The sequence below is a fragment of the Solea senegalensis genome, linkage group LG12 (genome assembly GCF_019176455.1).
Source record: "Solea senegalensis isolate Sse05_10M linkage group LG12, IFAPA_SoseM_1, whole genome shotgun sequence".
NCBI classification, from domain to species: Eukaryota; Metazoa; Chordata; class Actinopteri; order Pleuronectiformes; family Soleidae; genus Solea; species Solea senegalensis.
Window position 1 is genome coordinate 8,798,628 of NC_058032.1, and position 21,207 is coordinate 8,819,834.

The following is a 21,207-nucleotide window of genomic DNA, read 5'->3' on the forward strand; positions in this document are numbered from 1 at the left end:
CAGAGTGGTGTCCAGAAAAGGTAGCCGCATCACTGGTAATCTCACTTTCATCCACTAGAGGGAACCAGAGACAGAGACTCGGCATGTGTTTTAATCTAATCTCAGTCAGCATAAATGTGCAAATTCTGACTTGACTGACTCTCACAATCCCATGTCACATTATATTCATTATAAAAAAAAATATTAGACACATTCGACTTCATTCCTCGTGAGAAATCTCATGCAGATTCAACTGCTTATGTTATTTAATGTGAAAACACTTGAAATTGTCCGTGTTGTAACCAACTTTTTTGGCTCTGCTCTGACGCTGCTGTGTGTGATCAAGTGAAGTAACAGAGCCAAATACCAGCGTGCAGCAGCATCATGTGAGACATGTTGTGGCTTCTGTTTAGTCTGCAGGGCAGCTGTTCCTGTTGGGAAAGAAAGTGTTGCCGACGAATAAACACTCATATATACGTGATAATTCCTCTAAATGTAGCGCATTTTACGACATGTATGACATGAGTAGCAGCTTTAAACTGAGCTTGTGTTGATCGATTACACTCACTCGCAGTCACTTTATTAGGCAGAGTGCGTCTAACAGCATGGCACGAGTGAGGTCTGCTGTTGCTGTGGCTTCATCTGCTTCAAGGTAAGATAACTTGTGTGTTTAGAAATCGTCTTTTGTCATTCTCCTCTGACCTCTGGCATCCACGAGGCTTTTTCCACTCAGAGAACTGCCACTAGATATCCTGTCCGGCGCCACATTCATGAAAGACACTTAAAGGAATACTTCACCGATTTGCATTTAGCTTTTAATTACTAGAATATGGGTAGTATTTTTGAAAGAATTGTGCTTCCAAACCCTCCGTTTACTCTGAGTTGAGAAATACTTTTATTCTTTTCTTTGTTACGTGCCCACCAGTGACACTTCCTGTTAGCTTAACTGTTAGCAAAGATGGCGGACACTGTTTACATTCTGGGAATGAGGTCCCGCCCCCCTACGTGTGGGGTTGACGATTATCCGGAGGGCTGTGGTGCCGCAAGTGACGTACTGAGGGTCCTAGTGTGAAGGCCCAAGGACTTAAAGCCCACATAGACCGGAAGCTCCAATTAACGCTGCGTTTGTGTGTGCATCTGCGTCATTACCTCGTTTATGAAACCCTAAAGTTTCAGAACATCATGAAAACAAGTTAATATATGTAAGTAGACCTCCATAACTAACATACATGTGCGATACAAGCATTCTATGTCACCTTTAACTGAACAATATGGCCGTCGACGCCTACGAAATATAGCCTTTATCGTGACTTTTTTGTACTTGTTATATGGCCTTAACATCTTGGCCCTATCCTCACTTCTTCTCCATGCCTAACCCTAAACCTCGGTTTGCCCTTTTCCCTGAGATTTAGTTGTTTCGTGTACGTGATATACTTAGAAGCCATCTCTCCTTCCACTTTTCTGAGATTTCTCTCAAAATCCTCTATTGTAGTGAAAACTAAGGGATTTAAAGCTTGGCGAAACAATTTAGTATTTAGTATTCTGATACAGAATGTTTGCCGGCGCCGGCTTTTTAGACCTATGAGTGGGTCTAAAAAGTGCGGAATTAGCGTTGCAGTTTCAAGCCTCGGACCAAGTGACCAAGTGTCACTGGGCACATAATACAAAGCTAAATGGAAATCATTTAAAAAGTGAATCATTTTGGTTTGTGGACAAAACAAGATATTCGAGAACATCCTCATTTCCAGGTTTGACAAACACTTATCAACATTTATATATAAGTCTCAGTCTGAACTGATTAGAACAAACAGTTGAGCGTGTGAATTTAGTGAGTTTTATGTTTAATTTGCTGCTGATCTCATCTACACTTTGTTTTTAAGTACATTTTCTCAGGGAGAACATGGTCCCTGCTTGGTGCCTCTGTGTGACTGTTTTATTGTCCTGTGAAGTGACAGACAGTTTCTTTCCCCCCTCACAGGGGCCTCATCGTCGCACAGATGGTCCCAGCCACAGTGTAAACCTGTGCACGAGGTTACTAGAGGTGGTCTCTGCTGTGTGTTTATCCGGGCTTTGACCCCCGCAGGAGTGAGAGAGTACATGTGGTTGGAGTGGCAACCAGTGGTTGGAATTTGAAGTTGAAGCTCTAAAAGTCCTTTTATTTAGTTCTGACTTTTTGTTTTTAAAATGAGTTTTTATTTGTTGTGAATGCTTAGTTTTATTTGAGTTTTTATTAATTTTAGTGTTAGTTGTAGGCCTGAAACAATTGCAAGTATTTTGATAATCAAGTTTGAGTGTTTGTGAGGGATTAAAACAAGTTTTCTGATCGTTTTAGGCTTCTTAAATGTGAATATTTTCTGGTTTCTTTGCTCCATGTAACAGAGACAAAACAAGACATTTGAGAACATCATCCAGTTTATGACATTTTCTTGACCAAACGATTACTCGTTTTATGAAAATAATTTTGAGTTACATCCCTAGTTAGTTGTTAGTAATATGGAGTATTTGCCAGGTGCATAATAAGTATTGTGTGTCATAGAAACCCAGCAAAAGATGCCATTTTAAAAGTTTATTAGTACAGACGAACACAACCATCCCTGAATCAAATATAACAGTGTACAAGAAAATGTGTATAATACTGCCGAGGTTGGTAGCCAACAGACTGAAGTAGCGCATTTAGCAATCAATTAATTGAGTAATTGTTTCAGCCCTATACTAAAGACATGGACATAACAACATAAACAATAATGATAATAATCATAAATAACCGTCATGAGACACATCACAATGTTTGTGAGTCAGAAGTCTTAGCAGCTCAGTCTGAGGAAAAACATGAGCAAACTAGGTTTTTATTCACATAGATGAACCAAGTCAACCCAATTAACGACATTAGTTAATTTTTTTATCTTTATTTCAGTTGCATTATAATTCTGTCATAACCTTGCTCCAAGGTAGGAGTCATCACGTTTCTCAGCACTTTTTGGGGAGTGTTGGGAAATTTTGACTGGGGAAAAAAAAAAAAACCCTTATTACATCATTACATCAAGCTGTTAGACCCGCCCACCTCTGCAGGCCCCTGCCGTACCCCTGCTGCTGATTGGACGCGTGTTGTGGGCCTTGAGAGTGCGATTGGTTTAAAACGAGGGCAAGTCTCCACAAGACACTACTGACAGACTGACATGGAAAGAGGAAGCAAGTAGTCAGGGAGTGTTTTATATTGTTCTTATATGGTGACATAAAGAGAAGTGAGGCAAAGAGACTAAAGTACATGAAACACAAGGAAACACAATGGGTTAGGGTTAGGGTTACATGGACCTCCAGTCCATGTAAAATGTGGCTGAATGTCTTTCAGGTTTTTCAGGCTGATTTATTCTGCTTGTTATGAAAATGTGTTCATCTTCACCCCTCCTTCATGGCTATGGGTTCGCTGGGGGCATCTGTTGTTAACGGTGCTTGGCTCAGGTTATATAACAGTCTTCTTTGAATGAAGAAAAAAAAAAGAAGAAGGGGGAAGTCCAGTTTACTGGTCTTACATCTACAGCTCCATGCAGACACTTCCTCTTTCTCCCAGCCTCACAGTGAAAGCAGCTTGTTGCTGATCAGAATCTTAAATATGTGAAAACAAGCGATGGAATCTGTGTGAACGGTGCTGTGGATGTTTGGTGAATAGTTAAGTATCTGAGTGAGTGAGTGAGTGAGTGAGGCTTCTATACTCAAAGATCCTGATAAATCACACAGCCTACTGTAGAAATAACACTTTGTATATCAGTGTTACATTTACTGAGGAGTACTGCATTAACCTAAAAAGATTTTTAAATGAAAAAGATTTTACAAGATTTTTTATCTATCCGTTTTTATGAGATTTTATTCAGGTCTGTTTTAAGGAGATTTTTTTTTGAGTCTGTTTTTACAAGATTTTTTTCGGGTCTGTTTTTACGAGATATTTTTTTGGGTCTTTTTTATGAGGTATTTTTCGGGTCTGTTTTTACGAGATATTTTTGAGGGCCTGTTTTTACGAGGGTTTTTTCTTGGGTCAGTTTTTACAAGATATTTCTTCTCGGGTCTGTTTTTACAAGATTTGTTTTTCAGGGTCTGTTTTTAAAAGATTTGTTTTTCAGGGTCTGTTTTTAAAAGATTTGTTTTTCAGGGTCTGTTTTTACAAGAAAGAAAAGTCTTGTGAAAACAGAGCCTTTTCAAAAATGACTTTAGGTGAATGCAATACACTTCCGTATAAATGACCTTTGTTAGTGTAAATATGGATCTGCTGCTATCTTTGACACGATAGATTCCCCCAGACTGCTCTAAAAATAAAACCAGAAAAAGAACTCATCACCTTGCACTATGTTGCAAAACTGCTGACCTCAGCCTCTGTCTGCAGCAAAATCTAAAGTTGCCAACATGTGCCTGTGCAGCCCAGTTACCCAGACAGACTCGTGAAATCTCATTAAAATGTAGAAACTTTGTATTTCCAGCGGCATAAAGGTCAAACTGGAGGAGGTCGGGACTGAGGACGACCCACTGTGTTTTATACTAGTTTGCATAAAATACAGAAATACACTGTGAATGTGAAGTAAGTCGTATCTGGAGCGGAAAAGTCACTTTAGATGTCTGTGGCCTGTCAGCAGCAGACGGGTAATGAGAACATCCCAGAATCTCTCATTGTAGTTTGAATGATACTGATGTCATTTATTCCGTGGAAATGGAACGCAAATAGCATTACGGTGCACTCACACATGAGTGTCTACGGGAGGTTTGCAGAGCCATGTATGTTAGGTGCACTGACAGGACAGGCACACCAGGCAAATGTAAGGGGCCCCGAAGAAAAGTGGGGTGTACCTCGTTTTTTGCCCCATGTCAGCTGGGATTGACACCAGCGGCCCCTGCTACCACTACACTTGTATAAAGTACCTTAAAGGGATATTTGATACCAGAAATTGGTAGAAGTTGAAGTCACTTTTCAATAATATAACTTAAGTAAAAGTCTTAAATTATCCAAAGTAATTTTCACATGTTTTGTATTTTAAACTGTAAAGTAACAGATAAATGATGTGTAGAATAAGAGAGGTGATCAAAAGTGCTTATACTGTGATGAAATGCAGTAATACAAATGTGTGTTTTTTATTTACTAATGATGTAAGTCGTTGGGTTCATCGGGGTCATCTGAAATCCTCTGCTCTCACAGAAGGAACCACAGTGAGATAAAAGGCACAAGATCTCCACAGGTCAGCGTCCGTCGCTCCGCAGAACGAGGGTGAAACAATGCGACGTCTTTGAGTGGGAGTGCGTTCTCAAACATGAAGGTCTCCATTGTCACGGTTGCTACTGACAACACAGGCGGATCCCAGAACAAAAACCACACAGATCATATTTCCTATGTGAGTGTTGCAGCGCACAACTCCACTTTTATCTCTAACAGGAAGGTTTTTTGTGGTAATCAAGTGTTTTCGTTCAGTGTTTTGTTTTGAGGAAACCAACGCGACCAACAACAGAGTGTCATGTGACAACGCGTAGAGAATGTGCCTCAAGGTTGTTTGTTTACCTAATGATCCACTTTAATATGTGTTGAGGCCTCAGTCACTTCACTGTGCAGATCAATTTATGTGCAGAGTTTAACAACGAGAAGAGTGTTTTCTGCTGAAGGTGGAAAGTTCCCCTTTGTGATTATTGTTTGTGAGACTTTGCTCATAGATGCAAATCTGAGTGAAGAAGAAACTTCAGGACTGCATCTTCATAGGTCAGTTAACTTTTAAAGTGAAGAACATATAGTATTACTGAAGCCGGCATCAACTCTACTTAGATTTGAGGAGCACGAGATCAAAAAAAACAACACAAACACGGGAAGTACAATATGTATTTAGGCTTCTTTTCCAGTGTGGTATTGTTGTTTTTACCACAGTTCAGTGCTGCAAAAGGCTCCTATATGTTGGGTAAACCATAATATACAGTCTGATATAATGATATACATGCATGTTATGCTGGCTTTGTACATGTGCACACATGTGTACATTGTGTGCAGTATTTGTACAGCCACAGGCCTCATACGCGTGCAGAGCAGTGCAGAGCAGAGCTCGGAGGATTGTTTGCTCTCAGAGACTCTTGGTGACAGGCTGTAAGCCGCTCCAGCTGGACTCCACACCCACTTGCCTCTTACATAACCTGAAACATTCTTCCCCTATATGATCTGTACCGAGCTGGCACGCACTCACGCGGTGCCATGGTGTTCACAAGCAGAGTGACATTCATTTTTACCACCCGGGGCAGATGGACTTTATACTCTGTGAAAAGTAGCTGAAGACGCTGATTCCATGTCAACTTCCTCTCAACGTGAGGGAAGACTTTTTTTTAATTTCAGGCAGCGATGAAGCTGCATGTAAACCAAACAACAGACCACACAAAGATACCAGTCTGTCCCAAGCTGTTATTAGTTGGAATGAATGAAGGAATAATTGTGGAGGGGTGGGGGTGGGAGGGCTTGGTGCTGAGGTTCTGGGGTTCAAACCTCATCTGCTGAAAAAAGAACATAGTGTTCCAGGTTTCACAGCTGTGTCTCCACACTGACGGGACAGAAGACCTGAGACTGATAGGAGGCTGAGAGTCAGCACAGTACGGCATGTATTATCTGTGCCTTAACCAAAGGCCTTGTTCAAAAGTCTACATTATAGTGATAGTAATAATGTCATCATAGTAACCCGTAGACACCAGGTGCAAGGCACATTTGAATCCTTAATTTAACGCAATAACACGCCATTAAAAGGAATCTTTACACTCGCTGGCCACTTTATTAGGTACATCTGTTCAACTTGCTTGGTAACACAAAATATATAACCACCTACTCACTGCACATAGAGATGGTCAAAATGACAATGCTGAAGTTCAAACCCACCATCGGAATGGAGACTAAAGAGGATTTTAATGTTTTAAAATGTTTTAATTGGTGCCAGATAGGCTGGTCGCAGTATTTACGAAACTCGTAATCTGGGATTTTCACACACAATTATATGTCTATAGCTCTCTGTGTTTAGTGGTCCAACAAAGAGAAAATATCCAGTGAGCAGCAGTTTTCTGGCTGAAAATACCTTGTTAATGCCAGGTCAGAGAAGAATGACCATACCGGTTTGAAAAGAATGCCATAAAAGGCAACAGTAACTTTTTAATAACCACTTGTTTGGAAACTCTGACAACAACATGTGAAATCATGAATGAATTGGGCTGTAACTTAATACTTGAACAGAAACATTCACATAACCCTTTGAATACTGAAGCATTTCATACACTTGGGTAGTATATTCATTTTCTGCCAATAAACTCTACTAAATGTAGATGTAGACTAAACAGACGTTTAATTACATCATTCATGACCAAAGGATTCCCTCTGGAGTTCTGAATATAATTCTCCTAGAAAGTGACTCTGGAAGGAAAAGATGCTGCTAGTCTGGCTCAGACTAAACCAGCATATATTTAGCTTATTTTAGCCTAGCATTGGGACTGGAAAAAAATAGGTAAAGCTACAGCTAGCCTAGCTCAGACTATGCCAATTTAACTTATGTTAGCCTGGCACTAAGAATGGAAAAATATGTAAAGCTACGTGGCTCTCAAACTAAGCCAGCATATTGTTATGTTATATTAGCCTAGCATTAAGACTGGAAAAAAAACAATTTCAAATATCAGTAATTCAAATTTTACTGACCAGTAAACACGCCAGACCAGACATTTCATTTTCTTACATTACATCATTCATGGCCAAAGGATTCACTCTGAGTTCTGGATATAATTCTCCCAGAAAGTGACTCTGGAAAGAAAAGATGCTGCTCTTGTGCTGTTTGTTGCTGCATCGAACACACAGGAATGTTAATAACGTGCTGGTTCTCATTACGCCTGCAGCACAAAGGCAGCACATTGTGAGGCTGTGTCGTGGGCTCCGCCATCTTCTGCGCGCCAACTCTATTGCTGCGGCATCGCCCGGACTCCGTCTTCACTGCGTGAGGCAACAAATATCACATTACACAACACCAAACTGGTTTTAATCACCACGAAGCATCAGTGACACTGTAACCAAGATAAATACAAACTAAAGGGCCTGTTCAGGCAGGTGATGTTTCTGACGAGGGTTTAAAAAAATGTCTCGCTGGAAGTATTACTAGGTAACAAAATAATTAGAATGCTTATAGATGAGTTGTAAGACACTTAGTGTCTGCTATGGCTCTGTGGAAATTATAAAAGTGTTTAGAGAGTACAGCAGAAGAAACGTCTGTCTCTCTTTCAACGGGTCATTTGACAGGCTTCAAACTTGGCAGGTGATTAACTAAGGGCACCATTTTGTTTTGCTTTGGCCGTGTTTGGATCCGATAGGCAAGAGATGCCATTAAAACACAAAAAAACACAAAAATACACAAAAATACACCTCTCCCTTCCTCCCTAAGGGAAGGCCCTTACCAAAAGTACATAAGGCTAAAACAACCAAACCATTTTAATTTCAAAATAATTATACATTCAAATATATACATATATACATGCAAACTAATGACAATATAGGATATTATATAAAAAGAATTTACAATAAGTTAATCGTGGTGACTTTCAGTCATCGCAATAATCCAAACGTGGGTAGTTTATTCAATTTCTGCAAATAAACTTTAAATGTCTTTGCGATTAATGATTTAATACAGTGTGAAACCCTCAGTACCTATTTGTATGACCAAAATGTACACCTTTATTCTTACTGAGTAAAAACAGTACAAACATAGTCATGAATAAGATCCTAATCCAATGTATAAATTACAAAAATGAAGTAAAATAAATTCAAATTGTAATACTAAAGTCTGAACATATCATATACTCAAGTTCGCACTTCTGAGGCGTCTGTAAATGATTTTGTACTTTGCTCCTAATTCACTCATAGTCTCATAAGTTAGCTTCTCTCTCTCTGTTGTTTGATTTAACTTGCATTTGAAGTAGCGTGTCTGCATATGAAGACAAAGGCGAATGCTTTAACTGTGTTTACTCAAGGTGCAGCGCTGTCACCATGGAAAACTGCAGAATGAGTATAAGAGCGCAGTGTTTGCACTATTTAGAATCATGATACTGGCCTTCAGACATCACCCACCTGTATCACGTGTATCAGATTGACGTGACCTGGCCCTCATAAACCAATAAATGTGAGAGATAGGTGAGTAACAGCATGTAGGCACCGCTATTCTGCCAAGTCTGTTATCACGCAGCCTCACATATGTTGGCAGAAAAACTGGACAGGGCAAAGAGCTGCCAACCTCACAGAGACTCGAGACCTTTCAACACCAAATGTCTTCCCAGATTTGTCCACCATCACTTTACAATGAACCCCCAAACCCTTTGCAACACACCAGTTGTACTTCAAAATGTCTAGAAAAGAAAAGTGCTTTAATGCTCCATACTCACAGTTTTCTAAATGTCTACTGTGGATGATGAAACTACAGCATCTTACTCATCACAAGTCTGGAGCCATTTCAAAACAGCAACACACAGACAGGACACAGCAACTATTGCAACTATTCGCTCTCAGGTTTCTCAAGATATGAATGTGACTGGGGAGCAGTGCCAGTCAGAGCTGTATTTCAGAATATCACTGCCATGGTGCAAGCCCTTTGCACCATGGGATGGTGCAATTTTGAAATACAAATTGAAAGCATAGGAAACTATAGATATTATCTAAAAAATAAAAAACAGCAACTTGGGGCTAATTTTGTTGTATGCCCCTTACACACCTGTGGCACATTTGAGGTTTGACTTTTTAAAATTAATTTAAACAGGATTCAACGGCCAGCATATATTTAGCATATCTTAGCCTAGCATTAAGATTGGAAAGACAGGTAATGCTACAGCTAGTCTGGCTCAGACTAAGCCAGCAGATATTTAGCTTATTTTAGCTTACCATTAAGTTTGGAAACATTGGTAAAACTACAGCTAGCCTAGCTAAGATTAAGACAGCATATATTTGGCTTATCTTAGCCTAGCATTAAGACTGAAAAGATAGGTAAAGCTACATCTAGCCTAGCTCAGACTAAGCCAGCAGATATTTATCTTATCTTTTTGGAAGTTTGGAAACATTGGTAAAGCTAGCTTGTTTCATACTACTGCTAAAAAATATGCTATGAGCGTGAACCAAAAACAATAACATTGTGCACCAGACAGGAATAAAAAAAGTAATTTAAAAAGATTGGTTATTACTTCTTTTATTTGTTTTACTTATAATTGGATCCAAATTCATGTTGTCACATTGTCAATGCATTATACGTTTTTCAAATGTCGGTTTAAGCGTGGCTTCGACGGATTATATGACTCAGTAAATATGTAGATTAGTTTTCTGTCAATGAAAATGAATAAAAACCCAGTTTCTGGCCCAGCTGTCACCAGTGAGGTTGACCCAGTTATCAGAGTGGGCTGAGGCACACCAGCCAGCACAGCCATTTTGATTCGCAGCCATTTGTATGGGCCATTGTGAGTGGAAACAGAGGATGACTGTAGCCTCTCACCACAGGACACATGCAGCACTTTCTATGCAAACTCTTTGCCCTCAGCGTCCTCGCTGCTGCTGCTGCTGCTGCTGATCGGGGAGAGCCAGTATGCTTGGCCATGTCTGCTTCCTGGATGCCCTTCAATCTCTTAATCACTACTGGGCCTTTCAGAGACAGAGAGGGAGGGGGCGCTGCAAACGGATTGGCTACTCTTGATGGTACTGTTGCTAGGGGGAGGGTTTCACTTGGTGATGGATAGATGTGGCAACATATACAAGTTGATGTTTCATTTAAACTCCAGTCAATGACACTGCTTTCAGTGTTACAAACCTACAGCGATCTGTGACTGATATTTTGTTAAATCTTCCCCACAGGGTAAAATAAAAAATCCAATTTATATGTCACCGGGGTGTGTTTTATAATTGTTATCACACTTATTGTCTCACATTCAAGGCTTATCTCTGCTGATTGGTCAGAGCACTTTACAGCCATTTATATTTTTACTGGTTGAGATGATTAGTGGAAGAGAATGGGTTGTGAGAGTTGTAACTGCAATGTCTGCGACCATACATGAGTTAGTAACAGTCATTAAAACACATTCACAAACATCTACTACAATTTGAACTTTAAGAAATGCATTTTCTGTAGAATATTAAAACTGCAATTATCTGTACTGCACACTAAAGACTAAACAGCAGTTCTTGTGTAAAATGCTGCCGATGTGCCTTGCTGTGAGCCATTTGCATCAAACACACAATCTATATGGAGTGTTTGTGGAGAGCTGTGACCTCGTTTGCAACTCTGCTTACATACATCTCCTTTAGGTAAATCCTCGGCAAATCCCTCAACACCAACTTGCCCTATATAGAAGAGGGACACAAAGTGTTCATATATAATGACATGTCAAAAACAAAAGCATTACTGAGAGAACATTTGTACATAAACCACAACAGGAAAATGGTATTAACACCTCCAACATCCTTCCTGTGACAATGAACAAAAGAATCTGAGCCAGAAAATAGGTTTGCAATTATTTATTTAAATTTTACTGCATTTTTGCTTCAATATAAAATGTTTTGAAATATCCAAGGACAATTAAATGAGCCATTTCATCATAAAACACCTTGATGAGCCATTTAAGCAGACAGACAATGGGGAGTTCACTGAACAGGGCATCAGGGAATACAAAAGTCAAGGCACACCGTGTTACACTTACACCGTGTGGAAAGCTAACCTGCTAATATGAGCCCTTCAGCTCAGCATTAGAATCATGACGGGAATTTAAAAAAAAAAAAAAAGGAGGGACGAATAACCAGCATTCAAATCTCCTACAGTGAAACCTTTTATTAATAATCAGACACACTGACATGGTGATGGTGCTCAAATGTGAAATAAAGACATAAGGGAGTGCAATTTTCTGCAAAAACTAGAGCTGTGCTTCATTTGGACTTGGGTACAGATTTAATTAAAACCTCCACCAAGCACTAATGTCGACCTCTGCAACAATAAGCAGGCTCAGGCAGACATGTGCAGGCATCACTGGTTTCAGGTATGTTTGGTGTTAGGGAAGAACAAGAGGAAGTGCGGGAGTGTCACTACACAGGTCACAACGTATTTGCCCTGGTCAGTTCACTGTCCATTGAGATCTATTAACCAAAAACGGGGCTTTTAAACACATCCCATTTTTTCCAAGTCAAGCATTCAGGGTAAAGTGGGAGGGGTGGGTGCAAAAAAAGAAAAGAAAGAGACTTCTATCTGATGAAGTTTCCTCCTCCAATTTCCCTCTTGTACCGGTTGGTGAGGTTGTCTGCTTGCGTTGTGAGTTTGGACAGAACTCCAAACAGTCCTCTGAGGTGATAATGAAACTGACGCTCCAGGTCAGAGTGGTTATCTTGGAGCAGATCCCCAGTGACCTGCTGCTGCTCCTCTTGCTTCACCGCCATCTCCAGGAAGCTGGCGCCGCTGCTCATCTCCCTCTTCAGAAGACCCCACTCCATGTCGTTCTTTATGGACTTGAGGAGCAGGTAGTGCTCGTACATGTCCCTCTGCTTGTTGGGACACTGCGGCTCATTGTTATTGTTGGCCTCCTTCTCGCTGGTGGCCTGCTCCTCCAGTGGCATGTCTCGCAGCAGGCTCGGCACCATGATGGTCTCGTCCATGTTGTTGGCAGCGGCTATGAAGCGGTGCATGACGTTGATGAGGGAGTGCTTGTTGCTGGCGGAGTCACTGGTGATCTGCATCATTTTGAAGGCTTTGGGTCGGCGTGGTTACAGAGAAGAACTGGCGGGTGGGGTTGTAGTTAAGGCAGAGATGATAGGTGTTTAAGTCTTAAGATGGCTGATCTATAAAGAGAACAAGAGGAAACATGAGGAGGCAGGAAATTGTGCATGAACAAACTGCAGACAAACCCTGGTCTATAAACCAGTTTGAGGTACAGGTTTACACAGTCAGCATCGACGAAGACCAATTCACAACACATATGCACCTAGACTTGCTTACATTTCCTAATAAATTTAACACTACTGTAACAACCCTTAACATGAATTTAAGACTACAATAATGATCCTGTCCTGGTTTTATCCACAATTTGTTCTCCTCCTAGTTCTCCTCAATACACTGGCATTTTATAAACATACACTTCTGTGGTGCACTCCCTAAATCAATTTGAGGAAATGTTGCAATGCTTGCATAATATCAATAAAGAATCTTGAATCAAAAACAAGTGTAGAACATCAAAAAGACCTTTAGATGTCTTGAACAATTCTCCCCAGAATCACACACACACACACACACACACACAGGTTGCAGGATGATGAAACACGGGTAGCTCGTTTCTCATCTCTTCTCAACATAGTTTCATCTAAAATGTCAGCAATCCAGAGATACACATCACCACACCTGGACCACAACAACATGCAACATCACATTTTGCCGCATTGTTCTGCTCCAGTCACAAAAGTGATCAACATGACCTTGAATTTTGCGTCAGAAATGGCAGTGAGTGTTTGTGAATAAGAGGATGAACACTGACCTGAGCCACGAGTTAACCTGAGCGCAACGTTTTCTTGGCTTGTGCTGGTGAAATCAACCAAGTCCACTCAGGGCCTATCTGCTCACCACCCGCCGGGAAGAAACACAAGATTTCCTCGAATAAATGTCGGCTGAAAGCGGTATTTATATACGACACGCCGGGCTGAAGTGAAAGGAGGAATCGCCGCTCCCTCTGTGTAATTTTATGTTGCTGCCGTTGGACAGCGTGGAGGGTGTGGGCGGAGTCAAATAGCATCTGATCGAGATCTGACCAATTAGAGACGCCGCATAGCTGTCACTCAAACGTGCTTTGATCCACAGTTAGTCTGCATCTCATTGACTCACAGTAGCTTTTCCGGGACCGTTTATAGCCTGAAGGCTTTGATCCTGTGCACCGGGTGTGTGCGTGCGTGCGTGAGTGTTGTTGCTGCGCAGGTGGTTTTTTTTGTTTTGTTTTCTCAATATAATTATTTCCATGTCAGTAAAAGTCCAAATTACATTTTAAGCTTGTGTTTTTCCGTTTGTCTCTTATGTCATATTCTGAATTTACGACTGCTTCGCTGTATTGATGGGCAGACACTGCCACCTGGTGGACGGAGTTTAGATTTTAGAGCTTTCTCACAGCTCTGGAAAAACAAAACCAAAAACAATCATATACTAACCCACTTTGATATTATTCTTACCAGAGTCTGAATGACAACTGTGAAATGGTGTCTCACACACGTATTACTGTGGTGTCAGCCCCTCAGTGTGTTTTCATATAGGGCAGCAGAAGCAGCACAGGTGTTTTTAATGAAGTTAATTAGCTGCAGTGTCATTAGGACTATTAATTACACCTGCTGTTTTTCTACTGTCAAACTAGAAAGAGGCCAGTGTTCTTCCATTTACAGAAAAGGCAAAGGTCTTCACATGTCTACATAAACATAATCATGTACAAGATACAGTTTATGATATTTTTTGTTATTTATAACTGACAATATTTTGATATGCAGGGACATTCAAACTTTGCTCTAGTTGTACAATTTGAAAGGATGTTTATTGTCATTATAGAGGGTTAATCAGAGCTGCTGTGACTGAATCAAACCCAGCACCTTCTTGCTGTAAGGCAACAGTGCTTACAACTACTACACACTACTCCACCGTGCTGTATTTATGTCATAACTAGATTTCAACCCAAATTTCCACTGGTGTTTTGCTTATGGACAAACATTCTGGACCTTTACAGCAACACTGTTATGTTGATCAAGAGGTTCATGTCACAAGAATTCCCCACTGGATAGAATAAGTGACAAACTTCTTGGAGTGTTCCTGAACTACTAATAAAACTGCATTTTATTTTTTAATTTATGTCACCAATGTTATTATTTTACTTTACATTACATTACATTACATGTCATTTAGCAGACACTTTTATCCAAAGCGACTTACAAGGGAATTGAGTACAGCCTGCCAGGGGTGGAGTTGAACTTGCGACCATGAACTTGCGACCTTTGAGGGTATAGTGTACGTATTTGTATGTTAATTGACAGTTTATATTGTTTTGCTTATTTGCCTGTTCATCTACTATTTTCAACTGTTGATGAAAATGGAAAATAAACAAGATGTTGTAAAGAAATGTAACCAATACAGTACAAATGATATCAACTCGACTCATTCGGGTTCACTCATAAATTGTGTTTCAGTGACTCATGGAGGATCACGGTACTACTCTGATGTTGTATGTGTAAATATTTGGTAGTAATTATCTTAAAATTCTCAGTCCTTCTGATATATCGGCGTGGTGTTGAGCGACATTAGTATGTTGGTATGTACTGTACTTCCCTACAGAACAGTGTTAAATCTCATCCATTCCACTTCAGCATTGTGATATTCAGGGAAACCTCAAACCAGACTTTCACTGTGGCAAATTCATGAAATAAAAACAGGTCTTTCTTTGCAACTTTAGGACATTAGGCCATTGTTCTCGTCCCATTTGTGACTGTATTCATTCATTGAGACTGCATAGTAAATGATTGTCCTTCCTTTGTGTCTCAACACAACAGCTCAAGGTGAAGTTCCCGTTTGTTTCTCAACAGCAACAGGAAAAGACTTGAACATTTGAAAATGTACTCTCCCATCCCTGGTGTAAGTACATAATGTGACAATTAATATAATAATAGACTAGACCTTGTGTGAATTATGGTCTGTTGTGTTTAGTTAAATCATTTGTTACTCCGTCAAACATCCCACATCCTGGAAATCATCCTTTTTTATCATACATCCCTAAGTATAAATCTGGAAAAATAATAAAGATAATCCTGTGCCACTGCATTTTTGTCATGTTACCTTCTGCTTAATCCTATTTTTTATCTTTATTGCATAATATATTCCTATTTTGTCACTTTTCTACCTCTTGACCTTCTGCTGCTGTAACAAGTGAATTTCCGCGGCGTGAGATCAATAGCCTAATCTAATTTGTTGCTCTGATAATCAGAGACAGCCTGTTCAATCAAACAACATGAAGACATTTTCTATCACAAATATTGTAGTTTCTCGGCCGACTTTCAAATTATCTCATTATATCACAGTATTTGGAAAATGCCAAGCCTTGTATTGTAAATGTACCGATACCACACATCGAGCTGAAGGCCCTGAATAATCAAACACATAATCAAACACATCCTGAACTACAACCTTTTGTTAAAGATAATGTATCTTCATCTTTATTTTAAATGCATCCACTAAAGAATAACTACATGACAGAATGCTGGTGTTCAACAATACTGGCCTAAACAATCCTTATTAAGGCTTAATTTGCACACTACTCAAGTTTCTTGCTGATGAGAAAACTCAATCCAAGGGTAGCGACATACTGTATAGTCAGTTATCTGAGGCTTGACTGGCTTCACACACACACATTCACTTAGTGCTCAAAGGAATTTAACATTTATCAGCTTATCATCTACATTTCATTTGCCGAAATACAGCAACATTACAAAATAAGGCAGCTGCAATACACAAAGATACAAGAAACTGGTAGTGGGAATTAACTCAAAGAAACATTAGATGTAGATGGACATGGCACAATTAAATCCCTGAAGTAACGCAAATATCCAAAATGTTCAGGTCCCTTTTCTTTTTGGTCTCAGTACACTGACAGGCTTAATTTCCCATGGTGTAATTTCCTTCTGGTTGTTTGTCATCGGTGAGACTGCCTTCACGAAACGAGGGGGCACAATGTTTTCCCTTGCTAAAATGATAACGCATACACAGACACACAATATTAAAATCCCAGGATATTCTTTTAACTCCATTTTCATCATCAGGAGCTGCCCGGTGATAACCTGTAAACACAGATAAAAACACATCATTACAATTTGCATTTGAACATTAGCTCTTTAAACCACTACCAGTGAAGTCTTACCTTTGGAGGGTAAATGTTAGACCATCTCATACTGGTTCTTGGATATGTACCGAGACAAGAAGCAGGCCAGGAATATCCCAATGATCTGAGAGAAAACACGTTAATATATAGACGTCAAAAACACGAGACAGTTCCACACATATTTTGGCCATTTTGCAACCACAAAATCCCTCAGTCAACAGTACACTCATAAAGCAGGGAGTTATTTTGAACATGTCTGAATGTGAGACATGTCCTATTATTTTACTCATTAGTAGGGCTGCAACGATTATTGGATTATTAATCGTCAACTCTATGATAATCAATTAATCAGAGTGTTGTTTCAGCTCCTTAAATGTGAATACCAAACAAGTACACGATTAATGAATTACTGCTGTAAATGCCAGCATGTCCCTGTACAGACATTATAAAGTCAGTTGAACATGTTCTTTCTCAAATGTATTCTGTACCTGGAAGCAAGAGATCCCAAAGGAAATCCCTGCGATGATTCCTAGGTTGGCCTCCACTGTTTGGGTCATCACTGTGAAGCATCCCTACACAGTGAAAATAACAATATTTAAAAAGGGTTACATTCAACATTTTCCCCAAATAATTAGGAAAGAGTTTGACGTGAGTTGGTGAAAAAAAAATGCTACAACGCTACGTAATATCAAGTGTCTGGTGTAGGCAGTGAACTCACCTGTGAGTACACTAAGTTCGCAGCCGTGGCGAGGACTCTCAAGTTATCATCTGTGCACACTGCATCACTTCTACAGCAGCTACCGGGGATGCCATGTGTTGCAAAGTAAGCTGTCTCACTCCAGTCTGTGTAATTATTCACTCCACAGCAATGCAACTGTATGGAGTGGAACAAAGGGTGTTTTAAAAACAATAACAGAAAAACATCACCCGTCTCCCTGCAGTGACTAAAATGTTGCCATTCTACTGAATAGTCCTAAACAGGAGTTTGTCAGATAATACAGCGAGATGGATAAGTGAAAAATGTCTCACAGTTCTCTGGATGGCGTCGACCGCAGAGCTGCTGCTGTCAATCTTGTTGTAGAGCTTCACAGCATTTTCATAGGTGTGGCCCAGCTGGGTTTGGAGCTAAAAAAGCCAAAACAGACACACACACAATACGTTTTAGTGGGCAGATTTGTTGAGTTGAGCCTTTTCTACTGTCCCCACTGACAGCTTTGCTTTCACTGTCCCCAGCAGAGCCTGTCCCTGCGTGTTCTCGGCAGCGGGCGGCAAGCTAGCTGTGTGTCATTCTGTCATTTGGACACTTTTGATAAATGTTGGTGGCCAAAACTTAAGGGGTCAATTTTATGCAGTTTACTAAAAAGCACAGTCAGATTGTCTTGTCTTACAACTCTGTGGATGACTTCTGAAGTGACTCTGTCGTCATCTCTGTTGTAGGTTCTCACAGCACTTTGATAGGTAAGGCCTAAAATGTTTTTCATCTGGGGAATCCAAAACATGGCAGAATATATTTTAGTCAGCAGATTTGTCAAGTGATAAAAAATCTGTTCCCCCCCCCCGTTGTCCCCACTGGCAGCCATATTTTCATAGGCAGTGCCTATTGATGTGGCTCAGTTCTGGGGAATACAACAAGCAGCAGAATATACTTTACAGAGTAGAATTGTGATTCATTGTGAGATATGTGAAAATGTTATGCACCTGTGACTCACAGACTCACCTCATGTCTGAAGATAAATCCCGAGATGCCGGCCACAAGCTCAGACAGAAAGACCAAGATCAAAAACATGGCATACTGAGGACAAGGAAGAGGAACAGTTAATACCAAGGTCAAGATTCCAGGGATAACTCTGCTCCTTCACTTACCAGTTTGAGCATCCATGGACTGCCACGACATGTCGCAAAGCAGCCAAACAGGCCAAAAACAATGATGAAGGCTCCAGTCCCAATGAGGACATATGGTGCATTGGTGCATTCCTCGGAAGCCAGGGAGAAATATGCCTCCAGGTTCACCTTCCCCCACACCCCAACTCCCAGCAGGATCACGCCTGTGAGCTGGAGGAGACAGCAGGTTGAGACATGGAACAAATTAAAGACCACCAGAGAAAGGTGAGGAAGGTTTAGGGTTAGGGATGTGTCCTACCGCAAAACCTGACATTTAAGCCTCTAATCCATTCCCCTAGTTCTCCCCCTGCTTCAGTTTTTTTTGTTTGTTAATCAAATCACAGTCTCATCTCCACAACTACCTGACGTGTACACTTTTAGCCAAAACATACACCATTTGAAATACATCTTCTGTAAAAAATAACAACTATGAGTGCTGTAAACTGAAATTGGCAAATTATTGCTTTCACTGGATTGGATTTTTGTCAACTAATGCTGATGTTATAAATTACACCATGTTTCCCCTTAGTAATTGATTTCAAATTTACGTTTTGTACTGTAACTTGTCAAATATATGGCATTTAAGTCTTTTAGTAACTTAAGTTGTCGCTCTGAAACGGCATTTTCTAACCAAAAAATGTGGATTAATCGACAACACATTCGGATCAGTCTCTAAAAAAATAACGCCTAACCACGGATCACTACTTTCACATTGACTTAATAAGAAAAAGATGTCAGATCTCTGACACCACAGCTATAACGGGCTGTGTTTAGGACACGTAGTTGACCATTTTCTCCTCCGTGTGGTTGAACTAAACAAACATCTGCTTTAGCGACTCGGTCAACAAGTGGCTCTTCTGCTCGTTTACGTTTCAGCGCAAATACAACTTTAACTTTGGACTTATTTGACTCTCTGTTTCTCTGCGTGTGTCGTGATTAGACCTGACCATACTGAGTTAGTTAGCATTGTTGGTCCGTTGTTGCTCCCCCCTTTCTTTTCTTTTGTTTTTTTTTAGCTTCTTGTCCCCACATTACATATCGTGTACTCACCCAGAATATGAGGCTGTAAGAGACGAGGAAAGTCTTAATGCACGTAATCATTGGCTTCGTCTGGAGACGTCGAGACGACATGTTGATGGTTTATTTATTCTCTGCTTTCAGTTTGCGTGAAGATTTCGAATCTCAGCGTCCTGCGGGGCAGAGGAGGAGGAAAAAAATGGATAAATCCGAGAGGACAGGGAGCGGAGGAAGTGTCGTCACTGACCCAGATTCACTTTTCTGACGGGTAAATATGCAACTGTGTCCACGGAGGAAGAAACCACACTATCTATTAACATTTCACAAACTTTCGAAATTCTTTCCCAAAAAAATATTTTAACTCCTTAAAGTCAAATATGTGATAATTAGTGACATCTAATGGTGAGACTGCATACTGCAACAAATCCTCCTACACTCTGGTGTTGCGTTCGATTTACATCAGAACTCGAAAGTCGGAAGTGGAAATGACCAGAAGTCAATTGTGGGGGCAGTTTAGATTTAATAGTCAAATCAGTTCGGTAAACGACGAACAAGCAAACTACAGTTGCAGTGAAACAACTGTAAAACGCTTTGCTTTACTGACTTGACAATAAAGTCACAGCGTACATATGGAAATATTGTCTTAGAATAAAGTATGTTCTTAGACAAGGCCTGCGAGTTAGGGGCCTATCCTTTCTGCTATGTGAATAGCAATCTGCAGTCTCACCAGTAGATGTCACTAATTATCACACAGTAGACCACTTGTGTTTGCAGAGTTTAACACAACACATGGCGTAGGATGGAATCAACCTGCCTGATGTGAAATGCAATATTACCTAGCACTAGCGAACGGTATAAGCGCAAAATTAAGGAAAATTTCAAACATAAAGTGGAAAATTTCGACATGACTTATAACCCCCAAAAGAAACGTTTCTGAGAGATGTTTTAGTCAAAGGTTGGGATTACCTGCTTTGTAGTTTCCTCTGTTTTAATAACCTACCTTAGTATAAGTAGATAAACCGGCAAGTTCACTGGATTCTTTGAATGCCTTCTTTCTCTCTTGCCTTTGCCACTTCTATTTTTTCACTTCTATCTTGGTGACATCACTTTGATGTCACCAAGATAATGCTTTTATCTTTTTTTCAGTCTCAGGGGCACCACCAGCTTTGATCCTTTGTTTGTTTGTTTAAATTCTCTGATCATTGGAATTTGGATTGGAATGATGCGACTGAAAGTCAATCTTATGTTTCGGCAAACTGTCAGTGTCAGTACGACATGTACATGAAATGCTCAAGCATGTCTTGGAAAAACTGAATGATATAGTAGGACAAACAGTTTTACCACAGACATTAACCCTTAGTGCTCACACGGCACTACACCCATGGTAATTTGCTGTGGGAATAATACACAACTCCTTATATGGACTTCCGGGGGGGGGACTTTAAAAAA

The 21,207-nt window shown here is 40.2% G+C and overlaps 2 protein-coding genes across 2 annotated transcripts; both read right to left on the minus strand.

Annotated features, from left to right (window-relative positions):
• Positions 1-11,736: 11,736 nt before the first annotated feature.
• Positions 11,737-13,673, minus strand: mid1ip1l (MID1 interacting protein 1, like). Its single transcript, XM_044039929.1, has 2 exons — positions 13,498-13,673; positions 11,737-12,808 (listed from the first exon to the last, which is right to left on the minus strand). The coding sequence occupies exon 2, from the start codon at positions 12,707-12,709 to the stop codon at positions 12,218-12,220; it is 492 nt and encodes a 163-aa protein (XP_043895864.1). The 5' UTR covers positions 12,710-12,808; positions 13,498-13,673; the 3' UTR covers positions 11,737-12,217.
• A 2,497-nt stretch (positions 13,674-16,170) lies between these two features.
• Positions 16,171-19,993, minus strand: tspan7 (tetraspanin 7). The gene is made up of 8 exons (XM_044039927.1): positions 19,792-19,993; positions 18,724-18,912; positions 18,578-18,652; positions 17,890-17,985; positions 17,579-17,734; positions 17,349-17,432; positions 16,900-16,984; positions 16,171-16,819 (listed from the first exon to the last, which is right to left on the minus strand). Exons 1-7 carry the CDS (start codon positions 19,870-19,872, stop codon positions 16,916-16,918), a joined length of 750 nt encoding a protein of 249 aa, XP_043895862.1. The 5' UTR covers positions 19,873-19,993; the 3' UTR covers positions 16,171-16,819; positions 16,900-16,915.
• Positions 19,994-21,207: the final 1,214 nt, after the last annotated feature.

Bases quoted from the DNA above. Each gene is read 5' to 3' on its own strand.
- tspan7 (XM_044039927.1), bottom strand. From the start codon at position 19,872: ATGTCGTCTCGACGTCTCCAGACGAAGCCAATGATTACGTGCATTAAG. The intron at 18,653-18,723 runs GTAAGTGAAGGA...CCTTGTCCTCAG, and splicing joins GTCCATGGATGCTCAAACTG to TATGCCATGTTTTTGATCTT. The intron at 17,986-18,577 runs GTGAGTCTGTGA...TGGCTTTTTTAG, and splicing joins GATTTATCTTCAGACATGAG to CTCCAAACCCAGCTGGGCCA.
- mid1ip1l (XM_044039929.1), bottom strand. From the start codon at position 12,709: ATGATGCAGATCACCAGTGACTCCGCCAGCAACAAGCACTCCCTCATC.